Source organism: Emys orbicularis, chromosome 1, assembly GCF_028017835.1.
Source record: "Emys orbicularis isolate rEmyOrb1 chromosome 1, rEmyOrb1.hap1, whole genome shotgun sequence".
NCBI classification, from domain to species: domain Eukaryota; kingdom Metazoa; phylum Chordata; order Testudines; family Emydidae; genus Emys; species Emys orbicularis.
Window position 1 is genome coordinate 354065632 of NC_088683.1, and position 23419 is coordinate 354089050.

The 23419-nt window shown below is 42.9% G+C and overlaps 1 protein-coding gene across 1 annotated transcript in view; it reads left to right on the forward strand.

The window, feature by feature from the left end:
- Positions 1-11670, forward strand: part of RSF1 (remodeling and spacing factor 1) — a 113088-nt gene extending 101418 nt beyond the window's left edge. Inside the window, exon 16 of the mRNA XM_065407081.1 lies at positions 11090-11670. Coding sequence (XP_065263153.1) covers positions 11090-11670 — 581 coding nt within the window. The remainder of the gene's footprint in view (positions 1-11089) is intronic.
- The last annotated feature ends 11749 nt before the right edge of the window (positions 11671-23419 follow it).

Here is a 23419-nt window from a genome sequence, read left to right on the forward strand (position 1 = left end):
TGGTTGTATCCAAATTGGGTAATTTTGTTCTGTCCCCCTAAATATGCACTTGTCTTTATTAAATTTTATCTGGTTGATTTCAGAGTAATTCTCTAATTTGTCAAGGTTGTTCCAAATTTTAATCCTGTCCTCCAAAGTGCTTGCAACCCCTCCTAGCTTGATGTCTTTCGCAAATTTAATAAACATGCTCTCAATTTAATTATTGCAGACATTAATGAAAATATTGAATAATACCAGACCCAGGACTGACCCGTGGGACCCCATTAGATACATCCTCCCAGTTTGACAGTAAACCATTGATAACTACACATAGTCTTTCACCCACTTTTATAATGATTTCATCTAGACCACATTTCTCTCATTTGCTTATGAGAATGTCATGTGGGACTGTGGGACAAAAGCCTTTCTAAAATCAAGATTATACCATGTTTTCTGCTTCCCTGTATCCATTAGGCCAGTAACCCTACCAATGAAGGAAATTAGGTTTGTTTGGCAAGATTGGTTCTTCTTTGAGTGCTTGCTCATGTTGATTCCAGTTAGGTGTGTGCGCACCACGTGCACAGTAGCCAGGTTTTTCCCCTAGTGGTACCCATCGGGTCGGCTCAGGCACCCCCTGGAGTCATGCCTCCATGGTGCCATATATAGGGCCCTGCCGACCCGCCGCCAGTTCAGTTCCTTCTTACCGCCTGTGACGGTTAGCCGGAATGCTCATTTGCTCTTGCTTTGGCAAGCCTTCTCCCTAGTAGTCCTCAGACTGTCTTTCTGTGAATAGTTAAACCAGTTAGCTAGTAGCTGTAGTTAGTCAGTCATTATATAGCTAGATTCCAGTAGGGAGCGACCCCCACACTTCCTGCTTGAAGTGCCTGGGGGAATCGCATCAGAAGGACCATTGCAAGATCTGTAGAGGATTTCACTCAAGGACTCAAAAAGAAAGAGACCAAAGGTTGAAGATCCTTCTGATGGAGGCTGCCCTCCATCCCCACTCAGAGGAGACTTCGGCCGAACTGACACCTAGCACCTCAACATTGGTGCACAGTGCTCCGGCGTCGATACGGGAAACTTTGGTACCGAAAAAGGACTTGGATAGAGACACTCAGCACCAACGGAGCTCACTGCACAGGGGATCCACGCATGGCAGTGTGTTGCACCATTCCCAATCCCCGGTGCTCCTCAAGAAAAAGAAGCTGTACAGGGGTTGCTCACCTACACCGAGGCCGGGACAGAAGGACCTGCATTGGGCCACGTAAGCGCGGCACCACCTAGCCCAGCGCCATTGACTCCTGCCCCAACAAAGGGTCAATTGAGTCCGGCTCCCCAGGACTCCCCTTCCTGGGAGAGTCGCGGAGAGGCTTTGCAGCGGCCCTCCACGCCAGAGACCTTCAAGGCGGCAAGAGAGCTCATCACCTTCATGGCACTGCCTTCCCTGCCCAGGCGAGACAGGGCACCAAGCTCAAGGGCAACGGCACCCGCGAGACTCTCGGTGTGGTCCCAAGGCAAGCCAGCGATGGTACCACATCAGTCACCATCACCCGGTCCCTGGTACCTTCTGGCAGCAGACCAGCAGGGGAACTGCAATGGTCACCAATCTGCCAGCACTGCTCCACGGCACCGGTGGGCACTGTTCTCCCATGGTCCTCCCAGAGTGAGTCCTCCCAATCGGATTGAGAGGTGGAATCCTTTGTGTCCAGGTGGAGCCGGCACAGATCGGAGCGCAGACACTCGAGGTTGGACAGGGAGAGACAGCAATTTCCCCCGATGCCGTGGCCTGTGCAATGGCAGTTTCCAACCCAATGGCCGTTTTGGATCCCCTGGGTGTTTCATCAAAGCAAGGGATCCTATTCCAGGAGGTCAGTGTTGGTGGCTTCAGAAACCCATGCACCTCCCCCATCTCCCTTGGTGCAGGACCAGCCGCCCCACACCGTACTGGTCACCGCACAGTCCAGGAGCAAGAGCCGGTCCCAGGTAGAACCTCGTCTTTGTCATCACCAGACGAGGCAGTGGCTGGTACCTCCACGGCTCCTGCACTCGAGGACAGTAGGGTCCACCATCAGCTCCTGAAAGGTGACCCAGAACCTGGGGCTCTAGGTCGAGGAGGTCTCTGAGTCATTGGACCCCATGGTCCATCTTGACCCCCTGAGGACCCTCCCAAGTTGCCCTGCTGCTCATTAAAACCATACAAGATACCACCAAAATGCTGCAGCAACCCCCCGGCTCCCTGCCCCTGGTGGCGAAAAGGACAGAGAGGAAGTATTTTTTTCCCTCTAAAGGGTTTGAACACTTTTATTCACACTCGCCACCGGACTCCTTAGTGGTGGCGGTGGCAAAAGAATGAGAACGGCAAGGGCACCAAGGTCCCATCACCTAAAGCCCGAGATGTGAAGAAGCTGGACCTCTTTGGGAGGAAAGTCTATTCTACCGGGGGGCTCCAGCTTCGGATTTCAAACCACCAGGTGATCCTTAGCAGATATAGCTTCAATTCCTGCAGGGCTATGTCAGAATTCACTGAGTTTCTGCCAGAAGAATTGAGGGCAGAGTTTTCTACCTTGGTGGAGGAGGGCAAACTTGTGGCACGGGATTCGCTACAGGCAGCCCTGGATGTTGCTCATTCAGCCACTTGGACCATGGCTTCAGTGGTGGCCATCAGGAGGAGCTCCTGGCTGCAGGCATCAGAGCTCCTGTATGAGGTCCAACAGACCATCCAGGACCTCCTGTTTGAGGGCTCGACTAGGGTGACCAGATAGCAAGTGTGAAAAATCGGGACGGGCTGGGGGGTAATAGGGGCCCATATAAAAAAAAAAAGCCCCAAATATCAGGACTGTCCTTATAAAATCGGGACATCTGGTCACCCTAGGCTCGACCCTCTTCGCTGAGAAAACGGACTCACGGCTTCATAGCCTTAAGGACTCAGAGCCACTCTCAAGTCCCTGGGCCTCCGTACTCCATCTACACAGTGGAGTCATTTTAAGCCCCATCCCCTGCCTTGATTCTACCAACAGGCAGGACTATTCTAGGGGTAGGTCCACACTACCCGCCCGATTTGGCGGGTAGAGATCAATCTTCTGGGATCGATTTATCGCGTCTCATCTGGATGCGATAAATCGATCCCAGAAGCGCTCCCCCGTCGACTGCGGAACTCCTGCTCGCCGAGAGGAGGAAGCGCTGTCGACGGGGGAGCCTGCCTGCGCCGCGTGGACCCTCAGTAAGTAAACTTAGTTCGATCTAGGAAACGTCGACTTCAGCTACGCTATTCTCGTAGCTGAAGTTGCATTTCCTAGATCGATCCCCCGCCCCAGTGTGGACCAGCCCTTAGAGGCGTAATAGAAACAACAGGAGGAAGCCGCCTCCTCCTTCATCAGCTCTGGGCAGGTGAAACAGTCCTCCGGTTAAAAACAAGCCTTTTGAAGGTGCACCCGAGGGCGATGCACCAGTTCAAACACCGGATCCAACTATCCCATCCTTTTTGTGCCAACTGTCTCACTTCTACCATGCTTGGGCCCGGATCACGTCAGATTGCTGGTGCTCCTGGGGGAATTCTGCGTCCTGCAGAATTTCTTTGCTCCCCTGCAGAAAAATGGAGGAGCAAAGAAATCTGTGGGGAGAACACATGCCCCTTCCGCAGCAGCCCGGACGCGTTTGCTGGGAGCAACCGGCAGCAGAGAGCAGATCACCCCAACGGGGAGGGGAGGGGAAGGAGGGAGGTTGGGCAAGGAGGTGGGGCTGGGTGCCTGCCCTCTCGTTGCTGTTGCTGCATCCCAGGCTTGCAGGCATAGGGCTGTGTAAAGCAGGCTCTGTCCCTGAGGCAGAGCAGAAATGTAACAATTAAACAGGCAGGCCGCTAATGTTCCCATTGCTAGTTAATTGTTCCCATTCTTAGTCAATTAAGTCTCCTTTATTTTGCCAGATGGGGTAAAGGAGCCTTGTTGTAAATGACAGTAACAGAATCCTCAGCTAAGAAGGTCTGTGTGCTTTCTCACTTTTTTTCCTGTGCCAGAGAGGCACAATGGGGTTAGATTACAGCTCAGGATCTATTTTACTTATCCATTTAAAAAAATGCATGACAATGATTAGCAAAACTGGATGGTTTTCTTGTGTGAAAGTCTGAGCGATTTAAAGCATCATTCTACTTTACAGAACACCAAACAACAAAATAAAAGTAATGTAATTTACATGAAAATCCAGGATTATAACTGGAATGCAGAATCTTGGTTACCAAGTATTTGTAACTTAATTTTCATGTCTTTAGGACATGCTGCATAGTTAGTGTGATTTTTTTTTTCTGTATGGTAGTTTAAATAAATTACCAAAATAACTGAAACTGGTGTGATTATATTGCATTATTTTGACAAATAAAATTTGCAGAATTTTGGATTTTTCGGTGCAGAACTTTGGATTTTTTGGCGCAGAATTCTCCCAGGAGTAGCACGGTAGAACTGGGATATTCTCTCCAGTTCAGCTCCCGGTCCTCACCTTCGGCCTGTCAGCAGCACCTTGGGTGTTCACCAAATGCATGGCAGTCATGGCCACTTTCTTGCGGAAGTGCCAGGTGCAGGCGTTTCCATACTTCGACAACTGGCTGATCAAGGGCTGCTCCAAAACACAAGTGGAGGCACACGTAAGTCTGATAAGAGCAACGTTCGGTGACCTTGGCCTTCTACTGAATGTGCAGAAGTCAACCCTGTCCCCTGTTCAGAGGATAGAATTCAGAGGGGCAGTGTTGGACTCAAGACAGGCGAGAGCATTTCTACTAGAGTCATGGTTTCACACCCTTTGCAACATCATACAAGATCTCAGACAATTCCTTACCACTACGGCAAGGAATTGCCTGAAGGTCCTCGGCCACATGGCTGCCTGTACTTATGTAGTGCAGCATGCCAGAGTGAGGCTCCAACCCTTTCAGGCATGGCTAGCCTAGGTGTATCGACCAAACGGGAACAGTCTAGACAAGGTAGTCACTCCTTCCCGACCAGTTCTCGAATCTCTCCTATGGTGGTTCAACCCGCAAGCTGTGTGCGCAGGAATTCCCTTCTCCAGACCTCAACCATCTCTTTCCTTGGTCACAGACACGTCAGCGATGGGTGTGGAGTGCACCTGGGGGAGCTCAGGACTCAAGGCTTCTGGTCCCAAGTGTAGCTCTTACTTCACATCAACGTCAGGGAGCTGATGGCAGTCTGTCTGGCATGCCAGACCTTCCAAGCTCACTTGGAGGGGAGATGTGTATCAGTCATGAAAGACAATACAACAGCTCTGTTTTATATTAACAGAAGGGGGGAGCATGCTCATGTCCTTTGTGCCAGGAACAGTCCCTCAAACTGTGGGACTTCTGCATAGCCCACTCAATACACTTGGAGGCACCTTATCTTCCCGGAGTTCAAAACGAGTTGGCAGACCATCTCAGCAGGTCCTTTCACAACCACGAGTCAGCCATCCACCCGGACATCGTGAACACCATCTTCCGACAGTGGGGAATTCCCTAGATAGACCTGTTCACGACAAGACACAACAAGAAGTGTCTGCAGTTCTGCTCCTTCCTGAATCACAACCTGGGCTCAATCGCGGACACGTTCCTTCTTCCCTGGAAGGACCACATCCTTTACGCGTTTCCACCCATTTCACTCGTTCACAAGGTGCTAATCCAGGTTTGGAGGGATGAAGCCTCGGTAATATTGATAGCTCCAGCCTGGCCCCATCAGCACTGGTATTTGTCTCTTCTAAAGCTCTCAGTGGAAACTCCGATCACTCTACTGCTGCTCCCGGACCTGATACTGAGGACCACGGCCGTCTTCAGCACCCCAGCCTCGAATCTCTCCACCTCACGGCTTGGAAGCCCTATGGCTAAACCCAATGGAGCTTGCTTGCTCTGATCCAGTTAGGAAAGTCCTCCTTGGCAGTAAAAAACCATCTACTAGGGCCACCTACCTAGCCAAATGGAAGAGAGTCACAATTTGGTTATCGTAGAAACACACGTCTCCTACGCACTCGACAATACCTTTTTATCTTGGACTACCTTCTGCACCTGAAACAGCAAGGGCTTTTCTATATCATGAATAAAAGTCCACTTGGCTGCCATTTCCGCCTTTCACCCAGGTGTGGCGGGCTGGTCTGTCTTTGCCAACCCAGTAGTTGGATTCAGATAGCAGCTGTGTTAGTCTGTATCCGCAAAAAGAACAGGAGTACTTGTGGCACCTTAGAGACTAACAAATTTATTTGAGCATAAGCTTTCGTGGGCTACATCCCACTTCTTCGGATGCACAGAATGGAACATATATTGAGGAGATATATATACACACACATACAGAGAGCATGAACAGGTGGGAGTTGTCTTACCAACTCTGAGAGGCCAATTAAGTAAGAGAAGAAAAACTTTTGAAGTGATAATCAAGATAGCCCAGTACAGACAGGTTGATAAGAAGTGTGAGAGTATTTACATGGGGAGATAGATTCAATGTTTGTAATGGCTCAGCCATTCCCAGTCTTTATTCAAACCTAAATTGATTGTGTCTAATTTGCATATCAATTTGAGTTCAGCAGTTTCTCGTTGGAGTCTGTTTTTGAAGTTTTTCTGTTGTAAAATAGCCACCTGCAGGTCTGTCATTGAATGACCAGACAGGTTAAAATGTTCTCCCACTGGTTTTTGAGTATTATGATTCCTGATGTCAGATTTGTGTCCATTAATTCTTTTGCGTAGAGACTGTCCGGTTTGGCCAATGTACATGGCAGAAGGGCATTGCTGGCACATGATGGTATATATCACATTGGTAGATGTGCAGGTGAACGAGCCCCTGATGGTATGGCTGATGTGATTAGGTCCTATAATGATGTCACTTGAATAGATATGCGGACAGAGTTGGCATCGGGCTTTGTTGCATGGATAGGTTCCTGGGTCAGTGTTTTTGTTCAGTGATGTGTGGTTGCTGGTGAGTATTTGCTTCAGGTTGGGGGGTTGTCTGTAAGCGAGGACAGGTCTGTCTCCAAAGATCTGTGAGAGTGAGGGAATCCTCTTTCAGGATAGGTTGTAGATCTTTGATGATGCGCTGGAGAGGTTTTAGTTGGGGGCTGAAGGTGACAGCTAGTGGTATTCTGTTATTTTCTTTGTTGGGCCTGTCTTGTAGGAGGTGACTTCTGGGTACTCATCTGGCTCTGTCAATCTGTTTTTTCACTTTAGCAGGTGGGTATTGTAGTTTTAAGAATGCTTGATAGAGATCTTGTAGGTGCTTGTCTCCGTCTGAGGGATTGGAGCAAATGCAGTTGTATCTTAGAGCTTGGCTGTAGACAATGGATCTTGTGGTATGTCCTGGATGGAAGCTAGAGGCATGTAGGTAAGTATAGCGGTCAGTAGGTTTCCGGTATAGGGTGGTATTTATGTGACCATCGCTTATTAGCACAGTAGTGTCCAGGAAATGGACCGCTTGTGTGGATTGATCTAGGCTGAGGTTAATGGTGGGATGGAAATTATTGAAATCATGGTAGAATTCCTCAAGGGCTTCTTTTCCATGGGTCCAGATGATGAAGATGTCATCAATGTAGCGCAAGTAGAGTAGGGGCGTTAGGGGACGAGAGCTAAGGAAGCGTTGTTCTAAGTCAGCCATAAAAATGTTGGCATACTGTGGGGCCATGCGGGTACCCATAGCAGTGCCGCTGACTTGAAGGTATATATTGTCCCCAAATGTGAAATAGTTGTGGGTGAGGACAAAGTCACAAAGTTCAGCCACCAGGTTAGCTGTGACATTATCAGGGATACTGTTCCTGATAGCTTGTAGTCCATATTTGTGTGGAATATTGGTGTAGAGGGCTTCTACATCCATAGTGGCCAGGGTGGTGTTTTCTGGAAGATCACCGATGGATTGTAGTTTCCTCAGGAAATCAGTGGTGTCTCGAAGATAGCTGGGAGTGCTGGTAGCGTAGGGCCTGAGGAGAGAGTCCACATAGCCAGACAATCCTGATGTTAGGGTGCCAATGCCTGAGATGATGGGGCATCCAGGATTTCCAGGTTTATGGATCTTGGGTAGCAAATAGAATACCCCTGGTCGGGGTTCTAGGCATGTGTCTGTACAGATTTGTTCCTGTGCTCTGTCAGGGAGTTTTTTTAGCAGATGGTGTAGTTTCTTTAGGTACTTGACAGGCTATACCTTCAAGTATGACAACCAATCCCGGCTTGGGACCTTAACCTTGTTCTTTCCAGACTAATGGGGCCCCCCTTTGAACCACTCACAACATGCTCTTTGCTCTTATGTATCATTGAAGGTAGTGTTTCTGTTGGCAATAACATCTACCAGGAGGGTATCCAAGCTTAAGGCCCTGATCTGACCTCTGACATCTGACCTCCTTACACAGTCTTCTATAAGGACAAGGTTCAGCTTTCGCTGCAACCAGCCTTCCTCCCGAAGGTCATCTCCCAGTTTCATGTTAATCAGAACATTTTTCTTCCAGTCTTTTACCCTAAGCCACACTCAAACAGCCAGGAACAGAAACTTCACTCTTTGGATGTTCGCCGGGCGTTCGAACAAAGCCATTTTGGAAATCTACCTAACTATTCGTCGCAGTAGCAGACAGAATGAAGGGGCTCCCAGTCTCTTCTCAAAGAATTTTGTCATGGATTACATCATGTATCCTGACATGCTACAATCTGGCAAAAATACCTGCCCCCGCACTGACAGTGCACTCCACGAGGGGTAAACAGTGAGGTGGCAAAATTTGCAGATGATACATACTACTCAAGATAGTTAAGTCCCAGGAAGACTGCGAAGAGCTACAAAAAGATCTCACAAAACTGGGTGACTGGGCTACAAAATGGTAGATGAAATTCAATGTTGATAAATGCAAAGTAATGCACATGGGAAAACATAATTCTAACTATACACACAAAAATAATGGGGTCTAAATTAGCTGTTACCACCCAAGAAAGAGATCTTGGAGTAATTATTGATAGTTGATAGTTCTCTGAAAACATCCACTCAGTGTGCAGCGGCCATCAAAAAAGCTAACAATGTTGGCAGTCATTAAAGGGATAGATAATAAGACAGAAAATATTATATTGCCTCTATATAAATCCATGGTACACCAACATCTTGAATACTGTATGCAGATGTGGACTCCCCATCTCAAAAAAGATATATTGGAATTGGAAAAGGTTCAGAAAGGGGCAATAAAAATGGTTAGGGGTATGGAACGGCTTCCGTACGAGCAGAGATTGACTTGGACTTTTGAGCTTGGAAAAGAGACAACTAAGGGGGGATATGATAGAGGTCTATAAAATCATGACTGGTGTGGAGAAAGTAAAAACGAAGTGTTATTTACGCCTTCTCATAACACAAGAACTAGGGGTCACTAAATGAAATTAATAGGCAGTAGGCTTAAAACAAAAGGAAGTATTTTTTTCACACAATGCACAGTCAACCTGTGGAACAACTTGCCAGAGGATTTTGTGAAGGCCAAGACTATTAACAGGGTTCAAAAAAGAACTAGATAAATTCATGGAGGATAGGCCCATCAATGGCTATTAGCCAGGATGGGCGGGGATGGTGTGAATGGGAAGTTCGGAATGGACGACACGGAATGGATCACTTGATTACCTGTTCTGTTCATTCCCTCTGGGGCACCTGGCATTGGCCACTGTTGGAAGACAGGATTCTGGGCTAGATGGACCTTTGGTCTGACCCAGTATAGCTGTTCTTATGTTTCAAAGAGCAGGCAGTGTTTGTCAAATTGGGAATCCATAATTAGAAGATATTTTGGCAAATGTTGGCCGAAATTTGTAAAGTGCTGTAGGATCCTTCAGGATGAAAGGCGATTAACTGTATTATACAAGCTTATTGTCTTTTGCAAACTGAGCCTTAAAATGTAATTTGCATTCTCTTCCCCTAAATTGGATGTAGAGAGAACCTCTCTGCCAAGAATCTCCTATATAATACAATAGCCTCACTGGGAACTTCAGTCCTTTGACTCCTAGACTTTTGGCTTACCAATGGTTAAATAATAGTATTTGTTCTATGAGATAATTTGCATAGTATTAAATTTGTTACTGGCTTTTTGTGCAGTAAAAACAGCACTGCGGTACCATTGGTATTTTCCCCAGGCATATCAAAGTACAGTGTGTAACAGTGTCACTGGAAATATAATTACCTGGAAGATTTATTGTGGAACTGTGTGAAAGATTGCTCAGAAACACCAGAGGCAACTTGCCTGTTGTAAACTTTCTGTGCAACAAACGTACTTTCAGATGACCATGTACACACATTCTGGGTAGCTCAAAATGGCCCAATGAGTCAAACTGCTTGGTGTTTGATTTCCTGTCCCAGCCTCTTCTTTCCCAGACTATCAGGAGCTACAAGTGCTGAGGGGCTATAGAATACTCTCCCTATACATGGAAAAGACATTGCATTACAGGCGCCCTCCAGCTTACGCAAACCCGACTTACGCAAATACACACTTATGGAAAAAGTTCCGTAAACTAGAAATAGTGTTGTGGGGTTGGGTTTTTGTTTTTTGTTTTTTCCATTATGGTCGGGTATAAGTTTCCGACTTACGCAAAATTCGAGTCACGCAAGGCGTTACGGAACGGAACGCTTGTGTAAGTCGGGGAGCGTCTGTATACAATAACAAACCCTCCAGCTGAAATTTAAGGCAATGTTGATGAGATTTGAAAGGAGTCCTATACAATTCTCTTTGGGAAGGCTGATGGCCATAATATGGGCTCTCGGTGTCTGGAAGAGTGTAAAGTGGGTGTTAAGGGATTAGGAATAAACTTTCTCCACAACACCCCTGAATGCATATTGTTACATAATTATCCATTATGTGGGATTACACCTTCCCCTCAAGCAGTCAGTGTCAGAAACAAGATACCAAGCGAGATGGACCACTAGTCTGATCTAGTATGGCAATTTCTATTTATTTTATTTTATGTGTGAGTACTCTAACAAAGTTTCAGAAGGCCTGGCTGGAATTGGCGTGAGAGGGGAGGGGCGACGGGGTGCGAGACAAAGGATTGACATTTCAGAAGAGAGGGATAAAAGGGAAAATATAAAGAGCAATTGTAAATGTTTTGCCTGCCGTCAGGTTTTGCTAACGGCTTTAAGTCTGTTCCTCATTCCAGAGAGCTACATGTCCAAGAACTCTGAAGATGATGAACCAGCAAAGGAATCAAAGCAGTCTATTCGAAAACGTAGCCGAAGTACAGACGAATACTCAGAAGAAGAAGAAGAGGATGGGGACGAACCAGAGGAGGGGAGACCTGTCCGCAAACGGCTGAATCGAATTGAAACAGATGATGAAGATAACTGCGACAATGCGAACAAAGATGCAGAAAAGCCTGCACCTGCAAATAAGCCGTCAGCACCTCATGCTCCTCATGACAGCACCAAGAAGCCCTGCTACCGGATAGAAAGTGATGATGAAGATGACTTTGATAATGTAGGGAAAGTAGAAAGCCCGTTGGACTACAGCCTAGTGGACTTGCCTTCCACCAATGGACAGAGCCCAGGTAAAACTATTGAAACCTTGATTGGCAAACCAAGTGAGAAGACTCAAGCCCCCAAGGACAGCACAGCCAATGCCAACCTGGCACCCAATGGGACGGGGGGTGGGCAGGAGGTGGTAGGGCCAGAGGAAGAGGAGGATGAACTTTTGAGAGTGACTGACCTTGTTGATTACGTCTGTAACAGTGAACAGTTATAAGACTTTCTTCCATTTTTGTGCTAATTTATTCCACGGTAGCTCATACCAGCGGGCCAGTTATTAAAAGCTGTTTTATTTTTCCTAGAAGACTGTCCACTACAGTATCACTTTTTAGAAGCAAGAATTTCACCAGTTCTGCAGTCTTTCTGTGAAGTGACCAGTTTTGAACTTTGAAGATAAATTGCTGTAAATTCCCTCTTAATTTTTTTCTCTCCTTCCAAGTCCATGGTCCTGGGTAATTTCATTCACAAAAACCTTATAACAACAAGAGATTTGTATATTTTTGACTTTATATTTCCTGAAAGCATACAAATTTGTTGAAATGTGTGGCCTATGAAAGCATTCCAAATCAGTCAGGGCCCAAAACGTAACTGGGGCAGGGGGCAGTGGGAGGCGGGAATGGGGGCGTGTGTGCAGAAGCACTTGTGCTTTAGCTTTTTCATATGAGATATATATTATATTTAAATGTTCACAACTTAGATGACAATTTAACAGACAGTTTAAAAATTAATGTCTCTACTGTTGCATTTTGTGAGTTGTAGGTTAACATACATAGCTCATTTTAGTAACCACCTTCATGAAAGCAGCTTGATTTAAGATTGGAGATAACCACAGTAAATAAAGAGGCCAAGAAAGTACAATAAACAAGAACTCTAGTATCCATTTTGACTTGCAGATTTTCCTGATAAACATCCTTTAAAGTGTTTGTACAGTAAAGTGTACTGTAATGAAGTTTTGACGGTCGAAACATGCTAGCAATGAATTTATAAAACAGTTTTTCCATGCATATTTCATCAGATGGCCTTTAATGTACAGTATCTGGTGGGAGGGAATCTGTGTGAAGTTAGTTTGTAAATGGGATGATACCATGTGAGTGCTGTAAACTTTTACAGATGCCAGAACCACTGTATAAAGTAACTGCCTCGCCGTTTGAGTTTTAAACCATCTATCAGAGTATTTTGAAAGGAATACGTTTGTACATACTGCATTGACCACAGGATTACAGCACATCTGATGATGGAGGGATTTTCAAATAAACCTTGACTGGTCCATTCATGCCCCTAATATCTACTTCAAATTGAAGTAAACAAATGGAGCAGTTTTCCTTTTGGAGGTTTTCTGTTTTGGATTTGTGTGTTTCTGTTTTGATTTACTTATCTGCCTGGATGTACTAGCAGGTTTTGAATGTAGTGTTGGCCTTTGGCCATTAGAATTTTCTTAAAATACATTTTAATAGTTGTCATGTGACCAACTGATTTCAAGAAGGCAGTATTTCTGGGAGAAAATGCTTGACTCCAAGACAATATCTCATCACTTTGAGTGGCATGTACTTTAGCTCAAGTATACAGATTTTTTTTTAACAGTTTATTTGGCACATAATAGACAGTGAAGCTGAAGTTTGTTTTGGATAGCACTCAGTTTTCTCTTGGCTCTTAATTAAGATGCAGGCTGTAAAGTTTATACATGTTGTAGCCCACAGCTAAAACATAGCTGCCAAATGTTGAAATCTGATAAGGTCACATCTATTAAACCTTTTGCGCTGAGATCTGGATCCCCCCCCCCCCCCCCCCCCCCCCCGGTGTTATGTCCATTGCCGGCAATGGATGCACTAAATTTGCTGCTGGCACCAAGGAGTGAATTCTCCTTCCTACTGCCACCCCCACCTCCTCAATGTCGTATTGACTAGTCAGTCAGTAGTTAAGCACTTCTATTTCATTGTAATAAAGCTGGCATTAGGCCTTTACTAAATACCTCTCTAGAAAACCTAGATCCAAAAATACCTACCTTCTAGCCTTGAAAGTCCTTGTTTTTGTTTTTCCCCTCTGTCCATGTTACTTCTGTAGAACCGACTGCATTAATGTTATTTCATTGGGATTCTAGCAGTTCATATATCCTCATGTATAAAACCATCAAAGATGCAAAAGGTTAGGACCCACTCATTGTTTGCTATGGTAAGCAAGGTTTGTGACTTAAGAAAATGAGAATTCACTTTTTCTTTCCAAATAAGTTTATTCCATTTGAATTTTTAAACAAATAATTATTTCCACCATGTCAATTGATAGTTAACAGGTTTCATTAACAGATGTTTAAACAGGGTAGTGCGAAAAGCCACAGAAGTTTAGAAAGTGTTCTTAAAAGCATATGTAGCATTTTAAGCTACTATTCAGTATATGCTGCTTTTTTTTTTTTTTTTTTTTTTTTGCTTAGGTGATGCAACAATGTAGTGCTGCTACATTTCTAATACACTTGTGTTTAAAATGATCAATGACATGTGGCTCCCATTTTTCAATGTTAGTAACTGTGCATTTTTAGTATTTGCAGTGCAAACTGTCTGATTCACATATGCAATACTCTGCACAGCCAAGACTTCTGTTGTGTTTAGGCAGTGCCATAACCCTTTTGTTCTCTGACTTAGCCTTTTAGTATCTGATCAGTGCTGTAGCAAACATTCTTGCTGTAGTATTAACTCTAAATTATAGACATATAGTGGGCAACTAATTTCAATGTAAGAAAAATACAAAAGAGTTGGAAGTATTGGATACACCAACCAGAGAAAAAAATCAAATATTGTGTCTTAATTGTGGGAATGATGTAAAAGCAGACAATATCATAAAGTTCAGTCAGAACACTGGAACAGAGGATCCAGTCATTTTTCAGGTACTGTCAGTTCCATAAATATATACATGATTTTGATGCTGCTATGGAGCTTCACTTCCTGTATGTCAGTTTTGTAGATTGACCTTCTATTTGATTAAGAGAAAGTTCTCCCTGATGTTAATGTGATCCCAAAGAGTCCAAGCCTAAAACCCTTACACAGGCAAAGCTCCCTTTTATATCAATGGGAATCCTATCTGAGTAAAGACTGCAACATTTGGCTCAAAGAGAGGGCTTACATTTTCAGCCCCCTCCCAATCCCCGGTTTTGAAGATTTTCTGCTTGATGGAAAATGTATAGTATCTTATTTGGGAAATGGCACTTCCTGATAAGAGCACAAGTGACCCCTAGTCAGATGGTAAGAATATTTTCATTAGTTCACACTATGGAAATGTCTTCCAGTTGATTTGGTGTCATTCGCAGATTGTGTTCTACTGTAATCTTGGTAAGGAATGAAGTGCAATGTTTTTGAATTATGTTAATGTCCACAGTGAATACTAATCTTCAGCTGTTGCTTAAGTTAATAAGCAAAAGATCAAATCATTTTAGAAACACAATGGAGACTTGCCTTGGGTTATTTAATGGAATAGTTCCAACTGGAAAAGAATAAGCAGATATCAATCCTATATGTAAGGATTTGATTGCACAAACAGCTATCCATCAGGTTGTGACTAAAAGTTGCTATGTTGCAGATTTTTAAATTGAACATTGTTTAGTGCAGAACTGACTGGGAAAAAAGTTAATTAAGTGCAGTTTAGGTTTTAAGTAGCATTGGAGAGGGGAGGAAGCTACAAATTGAGAGAATTAAAGGAGGGATGGAACTTTCTAATCCATTTCACAAAGAGAAAAGTGATATTTGCTGGCTTGAAAACCACTTGTATGAGGATTGGTGTCAAAAGTGTACAGTAAATTCATTTCACGCTAGATGGATGTGATGGATTACATTAACAAAGCCCGTAATATAGTAAGAACTTCACCATGGCTATTTTTGTCATCTTTGATTCTTCTAAATGAGTGTATTCCTGGTTTTAAAAAACAAATGTAGACACAGTGTACGTCTCTTTGTTTAATTATGAGTACAGGAAGATCAATACTAAACAATGAACTCTTTGAGTATTTGATAGTTGATTCAGAGTTGTGCATATTAAATTACGTGAACACATTAACACATCTTTTCTTTATCTAATGGCTTTTGCGTTTTAACTGCACTTGAGAAGAACAGTGATGCTTTTTTCTATATTTTATGTTTATAAGGTATGTCACCGTCTTTAAGACTATCCTTTTGGATTAAGGTGCCTCAGTTGCTCTTCTGCTAATGGAGGTTGGACTGTATTCCGTTTGCTTCTGTTTTGTCTTCCCTGTGTCTGAACTCCTCCTGAGAGATTGACTTATTCAGAGAACCTCAAGGCAACATGTATGTTTATAAAAGAAAAAACCTTTGCATGGCAATCCATTTGTTCTAATTTATCTTAGTAACTTTATCATTTGAACTATGTGACTATTCAAATGCTGTAGTAGTTCAATAATTCTAATAGTACACTGTCAGGGTGTCCATTACCAAACCTCTGTTTTCAGGCATTTCTAATTTGGCATTGAAAGCTCTTCAGCATGAAGGCTTGGCCCAACAGTCATTTTTTTAAAACTTGCTTCCAATCACATACTTTCACAAACTAGCTTTCTTAAAACTAAACAAGATAAAGGCACCTGTGTTTTTAAAATCTCCTCTGTATACAGTAATTAAATAATATTTCGTAGTCATGCTAGTCCAAAAATGATCTGATCAAGATATTTGTGTCAACTGGCTCAAAATGGCAAAAAGTGATTGTGGCACATGTGCAGTGACTACTGTTCACAGGTTTGTATTATAGATTTTAATACACAGGATGCATCCTATGTGCGTATTTATGTAAGAAGAACACTTCCAGTCCATTGGGTAAATAAAACCTTTAAAAAATTGTATATAAATAAATATTAAATCCTTCAAACAAAAACAAATCTTTACTGGAAAAAAATATACTGAATGGAGGGGGGAAGAAAGAAAGCAATTCATGTTAAGTAGTCCTGATCTGCAAGTGCTTACACACAAGTGCGTCTATGGAAGTCATTAAGACTGTTTTTAGGAATACAGGTTTGCAGGATTAGGACTAGAATTCTTGACGCAATCTAGGAAATCCTGGCTGCCAATCTTAGCTTTTGTGTTTCACCCCTCACCTGAGTTAGGGGATGGAATGTTGCTTTTAACTGTTTTGGAAGTCAGGAAATATGAAGTGAGCAGAGAGGGGCCTTAATTTTAGTTGAACTAATGTTTGCAATATGTATTGACCTAAATTTTCAAAAATGACTAATGATTTTGGATGCCTCCATTTTTGGGTGTCCAGTCGGAGACATGTTAAAGACGCCTGACTTTTCAGAAACTGCAGAACACTCGCTCACTGAAAATAAGGCCACTTTGAGGTGTCTCCCATTGGACAACCAAAAATTGAGACACTGAAAATCATTAGTCCCTTTTTGAAAATTAAGTCACTTACTAAGCTCTTATTATAGCATCAGTATAACTGCCTGTTTGAATGACAGAACTCCAAACAGCAAAAAAACAAGGTTGTATGGGAATTGAAATACCGTATATACTCGTACATAAACCGAATATTTTTGGTAAAAAAGTGACGCATCAAAGAGCGGGGGTTGGCTTATAAACGGGTCTACACCGAAATTTGATGGATTTTAAACTCTATGGAATCATTGAATTGAATATCTAATACAGGGATTGGCAACCTTTGGCCCCCGGCTCGCCAGGGTGCTTACCCTGGCGAGCCGGGCTGGTTTGTCCACCAGCGGGAGCCGCGATCGGCCGAACCCGTGGATGCGGCAGGTAAACAAATCGGCCCAGCCTGCCAGGGTGCTTACCCTGGCGGGCCGCGGACCAAAGGTTGCCGATCCCTGATCTAATACATTGTAGTTTTGTTTACCTGGAGTGTCTGCAGGCATGGAGCCCCTCAGCTCTCTGTGGTTGCAGTTCGCTGAGGGGCTCCATGCCTGCAGATGCTCCAGGTAAACAAAACGTCCCGACCCGCCAGCGGCTTACCCTGACGGGCCGGGAGCCAAAGTTTTCCAACCCCTGAAATATAGGGTCGGCTTATGAAAGGGTCATACAGTTTTTGCTATTTTTACCTATCCATTTTGGGGGGTCGGCTTATAAACGAATGGGCTAATGAACGAGTATATACGGTAATTGCCCAAAGCTTCAGAGTAATTTAACTTATTTGTACATTCCAAAAAATTTATATTGCTTAGAACAACACTTAAATTATGTACAGTTTCTGAAGGAAAGAGTAGAACATTCTAAAGTAGGTAATAGATCTTTACAATTGAGAATGTAGTGTAAAGGCTCCAGACACAATTACAACTATAAAAAATCTGACAACCTGGGTTTTTAGGTATCACTCTGTAATTGCTTGCACCCAGTACCTGTTCTCATGAGCGGTAGAGACAAGGGAAATGCAGGCAGAGGGAACACATTGCTTAATAATGGTACTTGTGGCTGTAAATATCTCTGATTGCTACAAATAACCCCAAAGGTTACCAACTAGAGCTGAGAGATCAGAGGGGGAAAATGTTGCTCTATTTTTTCCAGTTTGTTTACTGTGTGCACTGGATAGCACTTTGTGTATAGTCAGCCTCACTGTTTCCCAGGGCTAGTAAGAAATTGTTTCCCCCTGTCGTTTTGAGTGGATCTTTCAAATGGCAGTACGGGACAGGAAGAAAAAATAGCAAAATGTGATTGCAAACTCACGACCATTTGCAGAAGGGGATTCAGACAGGCATAGTGTTGAAACAACTTGTAATTCACTCTTAAAAACTGACAATTTCAAATTGACTGTGCCCTTTAACCCTCTTGACCTCATTCCTATCCCCAGAGCTGCATAAAAATCTGTGTATGCTAGCAAAGGTGGTTTCCTACAACGGATGAATGAGTGCTAAAGGGTAGGTGTGGATGCAGGGTTTTTTTGGAGCAATACATTAGATATTATAACACTGTTTGGCTTTGGCACAATCAGATGGAGGCCGTTCTGTATGCTTATCCCTCTTCTTATGACCCAAACAGCTATATTGATTTGTAATATTTAGCTTAGCCTGTTAGGATGTAACAAGTTGTTGTAGCCATGTTGGTCCCAGGATATAAGAGAGAAATGGTGGGTGAGGTAATATCTTTTATTGGACCAACTTCTATTGGTGGAAGGTACAAGCTTTCAAACTACACAGAGCTCTTCATTGGGTGTTTGAGCTAAATACAAGTCGGGATTTTTGTTTGTAGTTAGTCCCAACTTTTTAGCTCAGGCACTCTGCTTCCTTCCCCAGACCTGAAGAAAAGCTTTGCATGTACCTTCCACCAGCAGAAGTTGGTCCAATAAAAGATATTATCTCACCTTGACTCTCTCAGGACTTAACAAATGATTCTACAGGAAAAAAGCTGTTCTATTGAAAGCCGTAATAGGCCTAGTACTGGCACACCATTTATTAGCTAGATGACTGTAAGGTTCTTAATAGATATTAATCTGCTACTAAAGTTAATGTGGTAGAAAAGGAAATCAAATCATAAATCTTTTGCTTTTAATTTCATACTCATTACATTAACTCTGAAATCTTGTACAGTGTCTTATTCTTACAGTACATTCATTAAAATGGTACTTCCCCCAACTTGCATTAAAATTCTTTTAAATGCCAATGGTTGCTAATTTCTTACTTGTTTCACGGCCCTCCTTTATAATACATAGCAGCTATCATATGCTAGTTGCCTAATTCGAAAAGTTTAATATCACTATTTTAGTGTATAATGGCTGTCAAATGGGCACGTTCTGTGTGTTTTATACCTGATGTTCATGTCTCTATTCACTGTCCCAGTAAATTTAATACAGATTGCTTGCTAGCAGAATGGTTGTTCCAATACTCTGTGATGATTAGGTGAAAACTCCCAAATATGGTCTCTTAAATTTTAAGATATGCTTACATGAAATACAGTTTTAGTCTTACTTCTGTGTGCTGTTTAAATGTTTGCAGAGAAACCTACAGTTCCTTAAAGTTTTTATCTCAAATTCACTGATGGCCTCATTTCTGTTTTATCTTACTCTTAAGAGGTAACATGGTAAATTTCAGAAAGCTTAGCAGCAATTTTTAGAGTTTAACCCTTGCTTTGCTTGAGTCCTGAACCTTGATTTTTAAATCTTTCTCTGAAATCATGGCTTGCTATATTTTGAGGGGAAAGGACTGAGGTGCACACACTGCATGTGTTGTGTGTGTGGAGGGGGAAAAATATGTTGAAAAAACTGGAAGTGTAATTCTTGTTGCACATAACTTGGGTGGTGCTTTCACTGTTTTGTTTCCCACCAGTAATTTCACCTGCATGTAAAACATACATTAAAAAATTTAAAACGAAAGTCATGGTGGTCTCAGTGCTCAAAGGGGTTAACTGCAGTTTAATAACAGCTGATGTTTTTAGATTTGCAGTACACAACTGTTTAAATACTGTATTCCTTGTAAATGAAGTAAAAAAAAAAAAATGTTAAGGCTGGTGCCAATATTTTTGTTAATGAAATGTTCATTGTTGTCTCTCACTACAGTCTGGTCAGAACACTTTGTGTATAAGCTGGGCCTGAAGCCATTTTATAGCTTGTAGGCCTAATTGTGTAACTTTTTCTTTCATAATGTTTTTGTTATAATATCTACTGTCATTTCTTTCATATAAATATGACATGTAAATTGTCATAATAAAAAAATTAAATAACTTGATGATGTACAAAGTATAATGTGTCTGGGAGAAGCATGTTTGCTTTTAATTTTCCTGGCACCTAAATAGCAAGGAGGGGCTTCTTTTTGTCTGACTTTAAGGTAGATAGTGGAAAATGGCTGCTGCAGATCGGTCCAGCCTTTGAAAGTGACATTTGTTTGGCTACAAGTAGCAAATTGTGCTTTTTCTCTTATGCAGTTCAGCCTGTGAGGTTTTCTCTTTGACCAGCAGTTGATGACAGTGAAGAAATTTGAAATCCCTATCTTTTGTATAGCTGCGCTTGACTGGTCTTTGCTATCAGTTTTCTCTGTATTCTATATTTTCTAGATATACTATTTTTAAAAATAAATATAGGGCTGTTCTATTAGTTGATCCAGAATGGCAAATTGGGAGACTAGCTGCTTAGGGCCACATTTTTAAAGGTATTTAAATGCCTGGTGAGATTTTCAAAAGCATCTGGGCACTTACCACCCGCTGAAAGCAATGAGTTTTAGGCATCAAAGTGCTGAAAATCCCACTAGGTGCCTAAATAGCTTTAAAAATCTGACCCTTATTGCTTTAGCTCTGCTGCCACCTGCTCTCTTTGACTAACTAAACCATGTTTATACAAAATCGTTGTCGTTGTAAGGCTTAAATAAGCTCCTCAGAGTGAGACATCCAAAGCCAGTCTGTCAACAGAGCCTCTCAGACATGTATGGGTGCCTTGGTCAGGGGTTCACGATCTCCTAGATCAGAGTTCAGTCATTTGATTGTAGAGGCAGGTTAAACATAGCCTGGAAAAGCTTCAACTTTGCTGAGACCTGGGGAATGTTGGTGCTTGGCAAGAGGCCTCCTTAAAGAAACAGCTGCAGTTAAAGGTCCTGTTTAGGAAAGGAAACACATTTGATGATACCTTAAAATCATGTTGATGGCAAGTAAATTGATTGGGACTGCTGGGAACCTTTAACACTTGTAATGTTTTGGGTTTTTTCATGATGTGGTTTATGGAGGGTTTTGGAAGGGGAGATCCTGGCTGAAACCTGTTGCTTTGTTGGAGTACTAGGAGGCAAAGGAGGAATGGACCGAGTAAGCAGTACACAAAAATGACGCTCAGTGATCCTACATAGAGTGCCAAACCAACTGGATTTTGCCAAGCGCTGACACAAGTGGAAGAAACGCCTAAACCTACAATAGTTCTTCTTCTGCAGTACAGTGTGGCTATAGTGACCCTAATGTTAATAAGAGTTTAATACAGGAAAGGGGTCATCTTGAATTTGAAAGTGGAAACATCATTTTGTATGGACATGGAAGAACCAAACTCATGCATCTGAGAAGAAAAATGTAGGGGATATAGATACATGGTAGATTCTCAAGGTAGGCAGAGTAAGCTTTGTCTATGCAGTTCTGAGTTGGAGACAGCATGCCATTTATGTGATGCTGTAAATTGGCTCTGATCACTCTACGTATCCACTTGCCTTAAGCACTTCAGCTTTGTCTGCTGTAATCTACTCAATGGTGCAGCTCACCTAGTGGTGAAAGTGGTAGGGTTCAGTGTCTCTCTTACCACAGCATTATTGTGGTTAAAACACCTAAGCCGTGTCTATGCTACAGCTCCCACCATTTCTGTTACTGGTGGAGCTGTACCAGTGATGAATTACAGCCATGAACTTTGTTTGTATAGACAAGGTTTTCCAAGTGTCGTCAGCATCTCCTGGCATGGATCACCGCTTTTTAGCCATAACTTACAACCAGCAATATGATAGCCAAGCCAGACAATTCCAGGCACAAGGCTCTGAAGCTTTCAGATGGGACTCCAAGAGCTCGGCTTCTTTGTTCACTTATTCATACATGACAAGAGATGCATCTGGGCTGAGTCAAGTCCTGCAGAGAATATTAGAACCACTAACTGTGACAAATCTAAAGAGAAATGTATTTACCGCTTGTGATAGCTGGTCTGATAGGTGTTTATGGCAATGGATAATCATAACATTAAGAAAAGGAGTTTTTAGTGAGCAACCAGGAAACAGCCCCAGAAAGTACAGAAGAAAGCAGGAGCTAAATTGGAGATCAGTTTGATGGCTCTCAATGCTAACCTCTGTGAAGTCTCTCATAACCTATTTCCTTCTACTCTCGGTATATTTTTAATCAAGGCCCTTATTTTTCTTGGGATACAGTGAAATTTACTTGCTGCAGAATTGTGCCAGGCTCCATGCTTGGATTTATTGTTATTTATTATGTATTTGTATTGTGTTAGTATCTAGGAGCCTCAGTCATGGGCCAGGACCCTAGTGTACTAGGTGCTGTACAAACACAGAACAAAATGATAGCCCCTGCCCCCCAGATCTTAAAATCTAAGTATAAGACAAGAGCATTTAAAACAAACTTTGTTTCTAGCCCTTGTGGCTGGGAAGAAAAGCTTCCAACTATGAACTGTGTAAAATTGCTGCAATGTGTTTTCCTTACTGAATCTGTAGACAACCCAAAATGACTTCTCTGAAGGGTATGAACTTCCCATTTATCTCAGTAGTGTTGTAACACTGAAGCTTAATAATGGTGACTGGAAATGTCAGTATTGGCTTTCACTGATTATTTTAGCAGGAACCAATTAATATGCTTATTGTTAGATCCAGCGGCAAATGCTGGAACATGGGTCAGCTGGCTGTTACAGGGAAAGAGACTGTAGATTTCCCCCCCTCCCAAGTTCTAAAAGCCCTTAATAGCTGCCACACCCAAACCACCTACCCTTCCAGTTCCTATCCAAACTCTAACCCTCCCCACCTTCCACCCCCATACCATCTTCTGCAAGGTAGTTATTCGTGGTCAGCACAGAAATCTGTGGCACAATGAAAATAAGTGTGTATGGAAGGAGTGTAAACTTCGATTTAACACAAGTCACTGTACTATTATTTGGTTTAAATTTTGTACTCAATAAAAACCCTCCATTTAAAAAATTCTGCCGAATCCGATGCAGGATTTCCGTTTTGCTCCAGAAGCAGTGGGAAATGCCTATGGACGGTCTGTATATTAAGAAGCTGGGCAGTGGGTCAAATTGAAATGGTGGTTTCATAACCTCTAGTTCATGATTTGTAGTGGATGTGTCTTGTGCAATGTGGAGGGGGCACCTCAAGAAGACAAGAAATTTGCACTGGTGTAGACCCAATGATGTCATTATACTGGTGCAAACCCCTAATGCAGACACATTTTCCTGGTGAGACTTGATTTAGTAAGTGACCTGTACTGGTGCAAGCCCCCCACTTTAGACCAGTACAGTGCATGTCTACACTGGGGACTTGCCGTGGAAGTTAAAGGGGTCCAAACAAACCCACTATAGAC